The 13,289-nt window shown below is 55.3% G+C and overlaps 4 protein-coding genes across 4 annotated transcripts; 2 read left to right on the plus strand and 2 right to left on the minus strand.

The window, feature by feature from the left end:
• Nucleotides 1-3,273: 3,273 nt before the first annotated feature.
• On the minus strand, nt 3,274-3,969 carry SLS55_006632 (uncharacterized protein; the record flags this gene model as incomplete). The annotated part of the gene is made up of 1 exon (XM_066778061.1): nt 3,274-3,969. The coding sequence occupies one exon, from the start codon at nt 3,967-3,969 to the stop codon at nt 3,274-3,276; it is 696 nt and encodes a 231-aa protein (XP_066632156.1).
• Nucleotides 3,970-4,757: 788 nt separating this feature from the next.
• On the plus strand, nt 4,758-5,734 carry SLS55_006633 (uncharacterized protein; the record flags this gene model as incomplete). The annotated part of the gene is made up of 3 exons (XM_066778062.1): nt 4,758-5,102; nt 5,305-5,472; nt 5,606-5,734. The coding sequence occupies 3 exons, from the start codon at nt 4,758-4,760 to the stop codon at nt 5,732-5,734; spliced, it is 642 nt and encodes a 213-aa protein (XP_066632157.1).
• A 431-nt stretch (nt 5,735-6,165) lies between these two features.
• Nucleotides 6,166-7,670, minus strand: HAT2 (Histone acetyltransferase type B subunit 2; the record flags this gene model as incomplete). Its single annotated transcript, XM_066778063.1, has 4 exons — nt 6,166-6,340; nt 6,398-7,396; nt 7,445-7,550; nt 7,652-7,670. 4 exons carry the CDS (start codon nt 7,668-7,670, stop codon nt 6,166-6,168), a joined length of 1,299 nt encoding a protein of 432 aa, XP_066632158.1.
• Nucleotides 7,671-8,127: 457 nt separating this feature from the next.
• exo2 (exonuclease II Exo2) lies at nt 8,128-12,528 on the plus strand (the record flags this gene model as incomplete). The annotated part of the gene is made up of 3 exons (XM_066778064.1): nt 8,128-8,226; nt 8,282-9,884; nt 9,941-12,528. The coding sequence occupies 3 exons, from the start codon at nt 8,128-8,130 to the stop codon at nt 12,526-12,528; spliced, it is 4,290 nt and encodes a 1,429-aa protein (XP_066632159.1).
• Nucleotides 12,529-13,289: the final 761 nt, after the last annotated feature.

Genomic DNA, 13,289 nt, shown 5'->3' on the forward strand with positions numbered 1-13,289 from the left:
TCATCACCACCAACACCATCATCATAATCCCCGCCGTCTCCGCACTTGAAGCCGGACTCCGATCCTGCCAGTGCTCGCGGCCAAGATGCAAGTCATCTGCATAAGCGCTACTGCTGCTATATTCGTCTGTCAGCTGAACCTCAAGACCAGGGTTCCGTTCTCGATCTCGCGTGCTCTAGCTTAACAGCAATTCGTATCTTTCCCATCCCGTTTCAGCCGTCCGCGTACCGTCCCCTTGCTGGTGAGTCTGACGCCAGCGGCTCACGTTACGCGTCAGAATGCCTGGTTTCGAACCGTTCAACGCTCACAGTGCTTCGTGCACGCAAGGCGGCCGAATTTGCGACACATCTCTTTCCCTCTTTTCCTCGTCTCCGACGCGTGGCAAACTTGCTGTCGTCAGCCAGCTGTCCACCTGCCAGGCAGCTACGCATGAAACGTCCGGTGCCACAAGTTGCCACCGGTAAAAGCGAACACGACGGTCACTTCTTTGCCTATTGCTGAGATGCGGGCCTAGCCTCGAGAAGGGGACCGGTCAAAGCATGCTACTCGTATCTGTGCGACATCTACCCGCGACAAGTGCTTACATCAACCCTTGTCCATATGTAGCCACGTCTGCTTGTCTGAAGCCTCCATGCGCAGATCACATGTAAAGCATGAAGCATGCCGCATGGCCGGAACCAACCCAGCACTGCGTACCATTCGGCTTCGGGACGGTGCGGATCCCGCCTCCGCCGTTGCTCGTCGCGTTCCGCCCGCGCGGAAAGCGGGTGTGCGCATGGGCTTCCCCCGCAACAGCTGGTAGGTAAGCCGGGTCCTGCGAAGTGTTGATGAATCCGGATTGAAGATGAGCTGATGTGAAGCGACAATGAATCCGGATCGAAGATGAGCTCAATAGCTCTTCGTATAAGCCGTCTGTCGCCTCCCTCTATCTCTTTTTTTCTTCCTTTTTCGGTCCTGTGGCGCCTGCTGACCTACAGCCGGGCCCTTGGGACAGGTTGCCATCTTTGTCGAGATTCGTCAGAGTTCAAGTAAGCGCGATGAGCCGGTCTCTCGAAGTATGGATCGTATGTCTCGCGAGGCGCGCGCTTATGCGTGTAGTCGTGGGCAGTCGACACGAGATTCGGTAGCGCGTAAGGCTACATGACGACACTGCATATGTTGCCCTCCCGTGAAGTGCTGACACGTGCTTCTCCATGCAGGCCGTAAACAAATCATCATTTACTCTTCCTACAGCCCTCTTTTTCTTCTTTGCTATGATGTAGTGATGGGACAGGGCCGATAAGTTCAAGTTCTTTGGTCACTCGCTGTGATGTCTGGGCTTACTCACGTCACATTGGTCTTCCTTAATTCACCCCTGCCCGCTAGTGCAAAGCTCTAGCCATAGAAGAGAGAGGCCGAAGCTCGACACGTGCTCTCGTTCAGGAATGAATTTGATATACCCCAGTGTGGTGAGTGATTTGCGGACCTGACGCCAAGGCTTCCACCAAAACTCCGTGACCACTTCGCGAACTTGATCCACAAAAGCTCGCAAATTGGCGCTTTGATGAAGCTCAAGTCTGTTTCATCTTTGCTTCCCCGCGTATCACAATCAGCCAGATCCCTGGTGTACATCGACTCTCCCATATCGTCATCTTGCGCTGATCGGAATTTCCCCCTCATTGCGGGCGAGTATGACGACATCTGCTCCTCCTAAACCATGTATTATAGCGTCCGCGACGGCGTGGGCGCTAATATCCCACACTTGCTGGGATTATTGGCCTGGAGAAAAGGAGAGGGGGAAAGGGTCGTGGGGTCGTCGTGAGCTAGCTGGAGGCTCGGCAGAATTGATAAGCTCCCGACGCACCCTTGTAACCGACGATCCATTCCACCATCTCTAGGTAGTCGGGAGTTTTCGGCTCTGAGCCTGCTGTACGATCTGAAATTCTTGGCCTATCACTGCGGACTTGCGCAAGTTGTGAAAGCTGGCCGCAGACCAGATCAGTCTCTTATACGACGCATTGCACCCAATACATTTTCGAGAGTCCTTCGAAGCTATACGGGCTTAGTTAGTGGACAATATGAGAGGTATCTTGTAATCGGAGCATTTCCGGATTCAATTGCTTTGGCAATTGGCACTCATTGCCGCGCCGGATTCTTAAAAGTTTGCTGTGAAAATTCAAAGTATCCAGATGGCTTTCGGCTGCGCATCCCGAGCCAAGGTATTCCAGTCCATTTTCTTCTATATGTACATACAACGGAATAGAGGAGGATTAATGATCAGGCCTTTCACGTAGCCTGTTGTCTTTTGTAGTGTAGAATGTTCGAAGTGCGCGTTCTGGCTTTCACTTTTGGGCTCTAATACTATTGCACGCTTTTGTGGAGGACAGTTTGTGCTATTTCCTTGATAGTTTTGATGCTTGGGAAGTTGGTGAGTGTGCGACGTAGCCAGGAATAGAGCGGTAGTATAGGCATACCTTAAGGCTGAAGGAATCGGCCGTGTCACATTGCGTCGCAAAAAAAATGTCCTTCCAAAGACATATCTTACAGGAGGCATGCCGTCCTACGTGGGCAGTTGATGCAAACACTATAGAAATCCGTCTAACTATAGATTCTAACGATCCACGGATATAAGTCTATAGGATCCTTTCCGGATTACAAAGCGATGAAATTCTATGTGGCCTACTATCACACGGCGTACCTCAAAAAAATGTCAGGCAAGTCGCGTCCCACAGGTGCACTATTTCGACATAGCTAGTTCTTAACAGCTAAATAGAAGCATTGAATCTGTAGATAACGGCTACTTCGTCAAAGTTAGAGGGATATGAATTTTTGAGTTGATTAAGATCTGAAGGTGATAACATAGTATCACCCCTAGAGTTTGGGGCCTGCTACAATACTGTTGTCGAAATCTCTTTCTCACCATGAGTAGAAGGCTACGAGGAATTCAAGGTATTCCCCGTATTGTAGCGAGCCCCTAACTGGTGGTGTACGAGAACATGAATAAGCTAGATCTTCGGTGCCCGGCAGGTACCATAGCCCAAGGATAGGGGCGTGGTCGCCATTTCTTGGCCCTCCTGCGCATGCTGTCTCATGGGCTCTCAAACTCCTATCAGATGAGATGCTCTTTGCGCTTTTCATAATCTACCTTCTGACCGGATGATCTTCCAGAAGCCCTTGTCTCAACTTTTGTGAGCCCTGAGAATGGATCAACCCGGCAAGAGCAGGCTTTCTGTCTCCACACCTGCGGTGGAAGCGGAGAAGTGAATTCCAACACGGGGCTGAACACTTGCGTGCTCAGTTCCTCCTCTTCTTCCGGTTCGGGCAGTCCACCTTTGCGTGGCCCTTCTTGCCGCAAGCAAAGCATTCCATGTTCGAACTTGTCGACAGTCCACTGCCAGAATTGGAGATGCTGGTCAGCTTGTTCAGTTTGACGTGAGGACTCCTATTCCTCCGCTCTTGTGCCAACTGAGCGGCCTTCTCCGTCTTAGCCTTCTTCTTCTCCGTCCTCTTCTCCTTTGCTGCCTGCCTGCGCCCCTCACGAATCATCTTCGCAGCCGGATCCTCGTTGTCATCGCTCTCACTGCTGCTTCCCTCATCGCTCTCGCTGTCGTCGTCGTCTCTCCTCGGCGGCTTCTTGCCGAATGACATGCGGCCCACCTGTGGCGTATCGTCTTCCTCGTCACTGTCGTCATCGTTGTCCAAGGCCGCGTAGCCAGCGCTCACGACACGCAACGGGTTCCGTTGGCGCGCCTCCTTCTCAGGTTCGCGGAACGACAGGACCCAGCGGGTCTCACCTGCCTCCGCAGCAGCGCGATCAATAGCCTGGGTGCGTTTAAGCTCTTCCGCAGCAATCGCGGCGTTGACGGCTTCGAGGTCGGACGGCGTTGCGGGAGAAGACGCTGCGGAGGTGCGTTGGCGTTTGGAAGGCGGGCCGTTAGGTGTGGAAGGGGATTCTTTGGGAGAAGGTTGCGAAGCAGCGGCGCGTTGCATGAACTGTCTGCTGTTAATATCTTAAGCGGAACATGATGTCATGCGGAAGGAAAGATCTTGCCTTCATGGTAAGAAGCCGCGAAGACGCTTGCTTCGGGGTGGTGTTTGGCGGCCCCATGGCTGCGATTGTGCGATATGGGCTGAATGTTAGTAGGAGTAGGGCTTAGTGAAGCCGGGGTTCGACAAGGCTTGCGCGTTGTCTTCAAGGCGTGTAGCGCGTGGTCAAAAAGTGAGGGTTGCGGAGGTGAGGACGGCGGCCGCAAAATGATGTTCGTACTCGATCCTTATCGATAAGACCCCGAATCATAACAAGTTGCTTAGTCACCCATCTACAAAGATCTGGGACTATGTGTACCACAGTGGGGAGAATCGCCTATAAGCGAGAAACGTCGCAGAATATACGAGCGCGGCTGGCCTGGGCATCTTGCTATGATCATAACATCGCGTTGTGCTCGTCATCGTTGAAGCGGAGGCAAGAGCGAGTCTTGGGTGTATTAACTTAGTGGTCATCTGCTTATTGCTACTTGGCTACGAATTGATCGTATAGATAGGGTGCTTATGTAACTATCTCTCTATCATCAAGAGACCTGGTGCTGTTGTCGTAGTATAGTATATATTTATTCGTTCATTCATTACTCGCGCACGGGCCACCGCAAACTCCAGCCAACCGCAACGCCGGGGAAGCCCATCACGCACGCCGCAGCTTCACGTCCAACCCTTCGGACGTCACCATCTCCCACACCCTCTCCACTCCTCCCCGCACAACCACCACCAGCGAACCGCCCACGATGCTCCGGCCCACCACCTTCCGGCCGCTGCTGCGCGCCGCCGCCGCGCCCCGCATCGCCGCCATCCGCTCCTACGCCAGCAAGCAGCCGACGCCCTCGGTTGACGCCGTGCCCGCCAACGACCCCAACCCCAAGACGCCCGCGCCCAACGTCTCGGCTACCAACGCCGTCCCGACCTCGTCCGAGGGCTCGTTCGACCAGGTGCTTCAGGAGAGCGTCGAGGAGGCCGAGGCCATGCGCACCGCGCAGGCCCCCAACCGCCAGGCGACGTGGAGTCGCAGCCAGAACCCGCGCGAGCGCGCTATGGTGGGCCCGCGCTTCGAGCAGACGATCATGTATGATCAGGTACGTTGCATTGCCCGCTTCCGGTGTGCATTGGATGGAGGGGGACGGAGGAAGGCAGCAGGGACGGAAGGCTATGTACAAGAGAAGGAAGAGTGGGATTGGCAGCGCATTGAAGTCCTGCAGGAAGGGGGAATTCGGGGATACGACGCCGGAGCGTTGCTTTCACGGAACCAATCGCTGACTTCTGGTCGAACCCACGCAGCCGCGCCCCCATGCCGCCATCGATCTCATCCACAAGCAGCCCGTCCGCTGGATCAAGGAGCGTAGCGTCTCGTGCGACGGCGGTGGCGGCCCGCTCGGCCACCCCAGGATCTTCATCAATGTTGACAAGCCCAAAATTTGCTGGTGCACGTACTGCGGTGTTCCCTTCGTAAGACTTCCTCCCCTTGCCGAAGACTCAGGAAGCATAAAGGCGTCGGACGCGTTAATGGCTCGGGAAATATGCGCCTACCTCGGAGCATGGCTACGTGATGAGCTTTTGAGCTAACATGATTCCATTGCAGGCGCACGAGCACCACAGGAAGACCATTGAGGCCTCGGACTCCATTGCTTACCCGCTGGACCCGACCGGCCAGACCGGAGAAGTTGAATTCAGCCAGCAGGTTACTGACAAGCCTCTGGAGCAGCGGTGAGCATGAGCCTATATGTAGTGGCGATTAGTGGAGCGGTAGACACACGGGATAAATTCACAAGGTTAAGAGTGTAAATATAGGTGAATGTGCAAGTTTTCGTACGTACTAGAAGGCCGATGCGCTGTCATGGACCACCCCATTCTGAGTTACAATATGCATTTGCTTGGACAGTGCATGCGTTCCTGGTTGCGACAACATCTTCCAGGACTGTAGCAGATGCGGATACTGGAAAATTATGCAATAATTGGGACCCTATCTTGAAGATTCCAGGGATATCTGCCTACTGTTTTCACAAACGCTGCCCCATGATGTCTGCAGAACATAACTATGACCCGCCTGTCCGGCAATGAGCAAAGTAGCTCTGCAATATTCAAGCCCATCCCCGAACGCCATGCTCGCACCAGCCAGTTGCGGTTGCGATCTTTTTACCCTTACTCCGAAATATCGCGGTTGGAAACCTTCTTCTTCGGTACCTCCACGATGGTTCTCGCGGGCCTAAAGACCTGTAGCTGGTTGTCTTCAGCGGCCGCAAGCATGACCCAGGGATCGTTCTTGTTCCAGCTGAAGTCGCAGACGGCATTCGTAAAGCCACCGTGCATGAACAGGCTGCGAACATTCCGGTTAGCCTATTTTCAAGAGTACTTCATCGGCAATGCAACTTACAGTTCAGGCGGGCCATCTTCAGCCTCTTCCTCTGTCTGCTCCTCGCCAATTTTGCTTGCATCCCACATGAGAACACGCTTATCGTAGCTGGAGCTGGCCAAAATGGAGTGGTCGGTGGGATGCCACTCGAGGTTCATGACCGCTTGTGTGTGGCCTTCGAAGCTGTGAATCTTCCTATCCAAGCAGCGCAGATCCCACATGGCAACCGACTTATCTGCAGAACCGGTCGCGACAATGGATTCCCATGCAGGATGGAAGGCAACACAGTTGACGGCGTCGTTGTGCGTCTCTTTCCTATAAAGACCCCTCTTGTTCGTTTCTTGACGAAGGTCTAGAATCTGCAGCGTCAAGTCGTCCGAAACAGTAGCGATCCAGTCCTGATGCAGCGGATGGTGCTGGACATCGTTGACGCAAGCCGCATGATGTGTGAAGGTGCGCGACGGCGAGATGACGGGGCTGCTCTTGCTGAAACCAGCTTTGGTATCCCATAGACGGACGGTAGAGTCTTGAGAACCGGTAACCACTTGGCCCTCAACGTGCGGGCTCCAACTCAAACCGAAGCCTTCCTCGGCGTGGCCCTTCAATTCCATGTCGGGCTTCACGATGCCATCCTGACCGGGGTTCATGCTGTGCTTGGTCCGGTCAAACACCAAAACCCGACCGTCCGTGCACATGGTTGCAATGATGTTCGGGTTCTGGGGCTGGTAGCGGGCCTTGTTGATCTCGCCCGGGTGGTTGATGCGCTGAATGACGTTGAAACTAAACGAGCCCTTCTTTCCGGCACCGTGGCCACCAATCTCGCCCCTCTGATCGTCGTATTCCGCAGGCTCCGGGGTCTGCATGGTGGGAATTTCAATACTCGCGATTTGGAGGAAGTTCTGCGCCTGGTCCGAGGTGTTCGTGCCATAGAGAATGCGGTGCTGAGCAAGATTCGAGCCTGGGACCTCTCTCTTGTCCGGAAGCCATTGTGCAGTGAGGGTTGGCCACTCCAGAGCGCGACTACACGGTGTGAGCGGCGCGCGGAAGAAACGGACGGAGCGCACTCACGCATAGAGCATGTCGTAGAGCCATACTGAGTTCTTCTTCCAGATCTTGTACTCTTCGTTCGCAATCTTGGCCTCGAGCTGCTCCTCCTCGCGCAGCTGGTCGACGTCTGCGGTCATCGGCGGAGTCAGTAAAGCTTTCCAGGCGGTGAAAGATGACGCGCGAATGTGCGAGCAGAGGGGGAAAGAGGTGCTGAGACGGCGCACTTACCGCTCATGTGGTCGTCCATGGCTGCGGATCGCAATTGAGGGTCGGTCAGAAGTGGGTTGGGCGGGGCGGAAGCTGTAGAGGCGGCGGCGGGCAGCTTTGAAGAGCGTGACGCGCTGGGGCGCGTTAAGCTGGCTCGCGGGAGCACGGACCGGGGCGGCGGTGCGGTGCGCACGGCTAATCCGCGGCTGATCTGCACGCGCCGGTTGCACTTTGCCCAGGCTGATGATGTTACCTTTAAGAGTCGCCGCCGCCGCGTCGCTTCCTTTCCTCTTCGAAGACTCCGTGTCGCGACTCACGATACCCCCGTTTTCTCGCCCCTCTCCCACTCTTTGGCTGCTGCCTCGCAAAGGCCGGGCCTTTCCTTCGAATTCCGCCCGCAGTCCGACCGTCACTGCCTGCCGTCATCAACCAGCCTTACAAGCTCCACCGGCGTCCGCACTGTTTCCCCTCGACCTCACCTACCTTCCACCGCCATCATGGGTGTCCCCAAGTTCTTCAGATGGATGTCCGAACGCTACCCGGCTATTTCGCAGCTCATTGCCGAAAACCGGATACCGGAGTTCGACTGCCTCTATGTGCGACCCCCGCCACGTCTTCACTTCTGTTCAATGCGCTGACGATGAGGTTTAGCTTGACATGAACGGCATCATCCACAACTGCACGCACAGCGACTCCGACTCGCCGACGCATCGCATGTCCGAAGACAAGATGTTCATCGCCATCTTCAACTACATCGAACACCTTTTCGGCAAGATCAAGCCCCAGAAGCTGTTCTTCATGGCCATCGACGGTGTCGCGCCTCGTGCGAAGATGAACCAACAGCGTGCTCGCCGTTTCAGGACTGCGCTGGATGCTGAGACTGCCCGGGAGAAGGCGATCAAGGAGGGCGTGGAGATGCCGAAGGAAGCTGCGTTCGACAGCAACTGCATCACGCCTGGCACCGAATTCATGGCCAGGCTAACCCAGCATTTGAAGTATTTTATCAACAAGAAGGTCTCGGAGGACGTCGACTGGCAGGGCGTCGAAGTCGTTCTTTCGGGCCACGAAGTCCCCGGTGAGGGAGAACACAAGATCATGGAGTACATTCGCCAGGCGAAATCACAGCCCGGCTACGACCCTAATGTCCGCCACTGTCTGTACGGCCTGGATGCCGATCTGATCATGCTTGGCCTTCTCAGTCACGATCCGCATTTCTGCTTGCTCAGAGAAGAAGTCACCTTCGGCCGACAGAACCAGAAGAAGTCCAAGGAGCTGGAGCACCAGAATTTCTATCTCATGCATCTTTGCATTGTTCGTGAGTACTTGGAGCTCGAATTCCAGGAGCTGGAAGAGCCTGGCGCTTTGGATTTCCCATTCGACATGGAACGCGTTATTGATGACTTCATTCTCATGGCTTTCTTTGTTGGAAACGATTTCCTTCCCAATCTACCGCATTTGCATATCAACGAGGGCGCTTTGGCCCTCATGTTCAACGTCTACAAGAAGGTTTTGCCAAAAGCCAAGGGCTACATCAACGAGAGTGGTGTCATCAATCTGGAGCGGTTGGCGATACTTTTGGATGAACTGTCTCACGTGGAATTCCGTTTCTTCGAGGCAGAGAATGCCGATGCCGCTTGGTTCAAGGGCAAGCAGGCGGGGCGTGAGGACGTCATGGAGCGCACGAAGAAGCGTGGAAAGATTATCATGACTACGCGTCAGAAAGAGGTCTACAAGACTGTACGCCAGTATGTCAACAGTCGTTCTCCTAACGGCGAAGGTGAGCCTTTGGACTTGCCCTCCAGTCTGCCAGCCAGCGATCGAAAGTTCGTGGAAGAACTGGCCGATAGTCTCCATCTGCAATGGAAGACTGTGGAGGACGACCAAGGCGAGCGGCATCTCCAGGTTGCCTTTCCGCCAGGCCTTGGAGACGACGACGATGACGAGGAGGAGGAAGACGAGGAGGCGCAGAACGCCATCCTTCGCGTGCTCAAGCGTTATGATAACGCTCAGATCGAGGACATTTCGCCAGATGAGGCTCAGGCCGAGATGAAGAAGAAGTACGACGAGAAGTTTCATTCTTGGAAGGACAACTACTACAGGTCGAAGCTAGACTGGGGCTTGGACGACAAAGAAGAGCTGAGGAAGCTGGCAGAGAACTACGTGCAAGGTCTGCAATGGGTTCTTTTCTACTACTACCGTGGCGTGGCTTCGTGGCCATGGTACTATGGCTACCACTACTCGCCAATGATTTCTGGTAAGTCTTGCTATCCCCGCCCCTTTGAACTGTTCTTCAGTAGTAACAGGTGGCAGATGTGAAAGAGGGCTTGAAGGCCGATCTCAACTTCAAGCTTGGCCAACCTTTCCACCCTTACCAGCAGTTGATGGGTGTGCTTCCGGACCGAAGCAAATCCATTGTTCCAGTTGCGTACCACGATTTGATGACCAACAAGGATTCTCCAATTATCGACTTCTACCCCAGAGATTTTGATCTAGATATGAACGGCAAGAAGCAGGAGTGGGAGGCCGTTGTGAAGATTCCATTCATTGATGAGAAGCGGTTGCTTCCTGCAATGGCCACCAAGGACCATTTGCTCTCGCCGGACGAGAAGAAGCGGAACGAGTTTGGAGTCACGCTCAAGTTCACTTCTCAGCCGGATCTTGACTATGTCTACCCGTCCTCACTACCAGGGGTATTCCCGGATCTTCCTCACTGTCGATGTGTTGAGAACATCTTCGAACTGCCTACGATGGACGGACTCGAGGTTTACATTGGACTTGTCGACGGAGTCAAGACTGGAATCGATGCACTTGCCGGCTTCCCAAGCTTAAAGGTACTGCCTTTCCATGGTGGCCTGGCCTTCCATGGTGTCAGTGTATTCCAACAGGAGAGCAGGAACGAAAGTATGGTCGTCAGCCTACTGGAAACTGAGGAGCACAACAAGGCCTCGCACGCACAGCAGAAGCTTGGCAAAGCTGTTCATGTTGGCTACCCCTTCCTTCAGGAAGCTAAAGTTGTCAAAGTGTCAGACGAGTTGTTTGACTACGTGGAGGAGAACGGACAGGTGATCTCAGTTCCCCATGGCCCCCGGGAAATCTCGGACTGGAAGAAGAAGGCCAACCGCATCGAGAGCTTCTACAGCAAGCGTCTTGCCACGGATGTTGGTGACGTTGAATCTCTTGTGCACGTTGAGATGCTAAAGGGATTGAGGAAGACCGACGAAGGTGCGACTGTCAAGGAGTACGGTGTTATTCCCGGTCAAGAGACGGACTTTGCGACTCAGACGATTGTAGATGAAGTCGTGAGTGCGGACCAGCGGTTCTTGGAGAAGGCCGCCGTCCCAATTGAAGAGGAGTTCCCCGTTGGATCTAGGGCCTTCTTCCTAGGCGAATTCGCCTATGGACGTCCACTCGAGGTTTTGGGACACGCGAATGGAAAGGCAGAGTCCTGGGTCCTTGTCGCGAAAGGAAAGGAGCCGGACTTTGGAAAGCAGATCGTCAGAAAAGCGGAATCCCAGGCGAACTATCGCCCGTCCTACGCTGTCGCCCGGCAGTTGCAGATGAACCCTCTCGCTTTGAGCAAGGTCACATCGTCACTTTCGGTCAGCTCAAGTGGACTTCGTCTCAATTTGGGCCTGAATCTCAAGTTCGAAGCGAAGAAGCTCAAGGTCCTCGGATACTCTCGCAAGGGTGAAACCGGATGGGAGTACAGTCCGAAGGCCATTGATCTCATCACACAGTACATGATCAAGTTCCCGGAGTTCTTCGCCGTGATCCAGGCCAACCCCAAGGGCGACATCTACGAGGATACGGACTTCTACCCTGAAGATATTGCCAAACAGAAGATGAAAGAGATAGGCGCGTGGCTGAAGACTATCGAGTCGAAGAAGTTTGAAAAGGTACCTCTCGAAGCTCAACAGCTCGACTCGGACGTTGTCAAGGAGATCGAGCAGGCTGCAGACTATAGCCGCGACAACGGCCCTCAAACCGAAGGAAAGAAAATCAAGGGCGTTCCTCGCCAGGCGCTTCTCAAGCCCTCTGATGCTGAGCAGCAGATTGGTGGGCAGAGGTTCACTCTTGGGGATCGAATCGTGTACGTCCAAGATTCTGGCAGGGTTCCCATCGGGCAGCGTGGTACCATTGTCGGCATGACGCGCACTCCCAGGACCACCCTCCTCGATGTCGTTTTTGACACATCGTTCATGAGTGGCACTTCTCTCGGCGAACGTTGCTCGCCCTTCCGCGGATCGACAGTCCCGGCTACGTCTGTGCTGAACCTTACAGACAAGCAATGCGTTGCTATGTCGCTGGCTGGCAACGCTAAACGGCCCCAATCTACTTTCCAGCCCCTGACCGTTCATAACTCTGCCTATGGCATTGCTGGCCAGACCGAGCTAGTGCCTGCCGATGCGCCCGCGCCCCTGGCGGGCTCTTTCCGAGGCGCGTTAGCTGGTCAGAACCGTGGCAACTTCCGCGGCCGTGGGCGCGGTGGAATCACGGCACAGAACGGTATTCAACAGAATGGCCAGCAGTACGACTTGCCTATCCGTAACGGACCGCCCAACGGGCCTGCCAACGGCGTGCAGCGCGGTCGGGGCGGGGCCAACGGCTTCGTTCCTCGTGGCCGGGCGAACAACAACTTCGTTCCTCGCGGCGGCCGTGGCGGCGGCCGCGGAGGCGGCAATCAGCAGGGCTTCACCGTCATCGACAACAGCGATCCAGGTGAGGGCGTCGTCAGGAACAACCCCAACTTCCGTCCCCAGAGCTACTCGAGCGTACCTCCGCCAGCAACGCTGGATGCGAACGCGTTCCGTGGCGGGCGAGGTCGGGGTCGCGGGTTCCGTGGCAACCGCGGCGCCGGTAGGGGCGGTCGTGGTAGTGCGGCTGGCCAGGCACAGTAATGGATGGGGTTGCGAAAGAAGCGGCAAGGGGTGTCGACAGCTGCACGGGAGGCGGGATATGAAAGGTAGACTAGATCACGGTTTTGCGGAGGATCAGCTCTTGTTGGTGTACGGCAGATACCCATGGTTCTCATGCGCAGTGCTCGAGGGCTCGGTGCTGATTTGGGTAGTTCTTCAGAGGACTGATGTAGAGCAGAGTAGTGCAGGATAAGCTAGTCTCCCGAAAAATGCGGTTGTCCAGGCTCAGTGTCTGCTTGCGTGGCGCTGGTGGAGAAGTGAGGCCATGGCGATGAAATTTGACCGCGCCCATCGCCGTTTTCTGAGGCTTGCTAGCACATGGTCCGTGTGGGGCATCCGGGACAGGGTCTGTGGGCGGTGTTGGAGAAGCAGGTGACGTAAGGAGATCTGAACATCTGGCTGTGATCCACCTCGGCTGCAAGGGAGATGGCTCCGGGCCAGATAGAGTGTGTTTGCATCTCGTCGCGGATGCGGACTCGCTTCATGCTCAGTCGGGTCGAAGAAGGCTGTTGGGGTGGAAATACGCCCGTATGGCGATCAGATGGTTGCCATGCGATGCGACGCGAAGCTAGCCCGCGAGCTCGGGTGGCTGGAGCCAGCGCATCGCGAGCCTCGGGCATCAGACACAGCTTCACGGCCCGCCCCAACGCGGCGCAGAGCGAGCAGCGGCGCAACCATGGCGACACGAAGGCGGCACCGGCTGAGTTTTGCGCGGGCGCCAGCTGACGGGCAGAGTCTTGGGC

This window comes from Diplodia seriata (assembly GCF_021436955.1).
Source record: "Diplodia seriata strain FDS-637 chromosome Unknown scaffold_6, whole genome shotgun sequence".
NCBI classification, from domain to species: Eukaryota; Fungi; Ascomycota; class Dothideomycetes; order Botryosphaeriales; family Botryosphaeriaceae; genus Diplodia; species Diplodia seriata.